This window comes from Euprymna scolopes, chromosome 27, assembly GCF_053919585.1.
Source record: "Euprymna scolopes isolate OS-2025 chromosome 27, ASM5391958v1, whole genome shotgun sequence".
Lineage (NCBI taxonomy): Eukaryota > Metazoa > Mollusca > Cephalopoda > Sepiida > Sepiolidae > Euprymna > Euprymna scolopes.
The window spans coordinates 35,006,846-35,009,345 of record NC_136508.1 but is presented as its reverse complement, the minus strand read 5'-3'; the positions used below and the strand labels follow the sequence as shown (position 1 = coordinate 35,009,345).

At 37.8% G+C, this 2,500-nt stretch overlaps 1 protein-coding gene across 4 annotated transcripts in view; it reads left to right on the top strand.

The window, feature by feature from the left end:
* The window catches only part of LOC145248811 (uncharacterized), a 67,613-nt gene that overhangs the window by 15,577 nt on the left and 49,536 nt on the right, over positions 1–2,500 (top strand). For all 4 annotated transcript variants that reach the window (XM_080110467.1, XM_080110464.1, XM_080110466.1 and 1 more), the window contains exon 2: positions 334–975. In XM_080110467.1, coding sequence (XP_079966593.1) covers positions 657–975 — 319 coding nt within the window. In that variant the 5' untranslated portion in view covers positions 334–656. The remainder of the gene's footprint in view (positions 1–333; positions 976–2,500) is intronic.

Sequence of the window (2,500 nt, the reverse complement as noted above, 5' to 3'; positions counted from 1 at the left end):
GCAAATTCCTTAGGACCTCTACCCAGTAATAGCTGATTTAACATAAGTTTAAATAAAAGGTTTCTCTTCATAATTCCACGCAGACTACTGAGTTTGACACAAAGATTTCTGAGTTTCAGACAAGATATACTTGAAGAAGGTCAGTGGTTACATCGACTGAAACGTTGTGAAAATAACATTCAAGATGAGAACAGTCGTCCAAAGAATCCAAATAGTATGTATAATCAATCCTCATCTCAAAAATTCAGAAATGTAATTGATTTAAATATTGTTTTTCTTTTTATACTTAACATGGAAGATATCATCAGAGAAAGTGTTTACTTTTCATTTCAGATTTGGACAAGCTGATGCTGTGAAGTCTATAGTTGACCGATGTATTTACATTGAATATCTATATATATATATATATATATATATATATCCTATGTGCTACTGCTGTTACTGACCTAGAGAAAGAGAGAGAGAGAGAGAGAGAAAGAGAGAGAGAGATTTGTGGGGTTTTTTGGCACCTGAGAGAGAAAGAAACTTGGAGCGAAAAATTCATTGATGCTTTGTAAACTCTCCCTTCTCAATCCTCTCGTCTAAACAAGGCAGCCATTAAAGACACAGTGCAGAACCCTTTCGTCATCTTCCCGGGGATCCCGCTTGAAAACAGCATGATGCAAACCGACGATCCCTACATGTTCATGCGGAGCAACGAGTCCTTCTCGCCAAATGTCTTTCCAGACCCCAAGTCGACTGCAGTGCCAGCCTCATCGTCGTCGTCGACTACCACGCCGTCAAATCCCGGCATCGTTCCGCTCGACAAGAAGCCGTTCAAATGTTCCCACTGCTCCAAGGCGTTCCTCTACAGCAGCAGCCTCACGGCCCACGAGATGATGATGCATCGCTCCGATTTGCCGTATGAGTGCCGCGACTGTGGGAGACGCTTTTCTCTCAACACTCACCTTGAACGGCACCAGATGATACACACAGGTAAGCTGGTTAGGGTTAGGGTTTCGGTTCAGCGGGTGATTCATAGCTATTGCGTAGTGGGGGAGGTGGGAAGGTGAAAGTGTGAGTAGTGAAATAATTCTTGGCACGTTCTGAAGATCCAGCATATTAAGTTTAAATTCTATCAAGGCATTTTACTTAGCTTCTCTCAAAAAATGGTCTAGCTTATTGCCAGTGTTATATACAAGATGCCCCCCCCCCGAATTAAGTTAACAAAATAGAAAACAAATCCCAAATTTTCATGGGCTTCATCTCTAATTTTTTTTTTTTATCGCAAAAATTAAATAAAACTTTTTGTTTTCTTTTTAGCAGCATTAACCTTCTGGAGGTTGAATCGACTTCCTCTAAAGGAAGACGTGTTATGGGAATATTAAATTTAAATTCACAAGCGGTCCCCAGTCGCATTTATATTCTGGTCAAGGTAGATAACAACGTTAAATTTTTGCAGTTTTTACAGGGACGTAGTAGAGGCAATATCACTTGAAGGAGGTGCACCATTCTTTGTATGAGTGTATAGCCATAACTAGGTTATCTTATTTGTGTTTTGAAAACCATTTTATTTTGAATATTTGGTGGGGAAATATTCTCATGCGAGATGGTTCTGACAGATACATACAGTGCCTGGTATTCCCAAATGGTCACCCATCTCGTACTGACCAGGCTCACTGTTGCTTAACTCTTGATCTAATTAGGACCCATGTATCAACATAATCATGTCACATATAAACAAAATTTAGATGATAACTGGTTTATTATGTTTAAAACATTATATCAAAACTTTAAACCCTTTTTTCTTCATTCTAAAAGATTGTGATTTCGTGATTGAATTCATTTAGTTCCGTGCATTTTTTGAGGTGCAACACAATTTTAGGTACTTGTGAAATTTACAAACTGTACTATTTTTTAGATAGAGTTTTCAAATTAAATACAATTTTTCTCGTATCTTTTGTTTATTAAACTGTTAAGTGAACATGCAAAATAGTTAACAAAGCTCCTTCCTCCAAGTTAAAAATGTTGTTTTTTTTAAATAATAATGTTATTTTAGCACGGTCTGTAAAGTACACAAATACACAAATCTTGTGACAGACTGGAGGTGTAAAAGCATTCCAATAGACAATATGAAATCCATCTATGTGTGTGCAACCTATCAAATGCTTCTCTTACTGGGGTCGCCTGCTATTATCCAACACTGTTAGTAGAGGCAATATCACTTGAAGGAGGTGCACCATTCTTTGTATGAGTGTATAGCCATAACTAGGTTATCTTATTTGTGTTTTGAAAACCATTTTATTTTGAATATTTGGTGGGGAAATATTCTCATGCGAGATGGTTCTGACAGATACCTTAGACACTCGAAAGATTGTATCTAGTAGACATTCAAAGTCTCAGGTATTGCTTCCGCCATGTTCTTCAAAATGATTACTGAAGTTCAGCAACAGTGAGTCTGGTCAGTACCAGATGGATAATCATTTGGGAATACCAGGTGCTGTATGTGAGAGGATGTTGA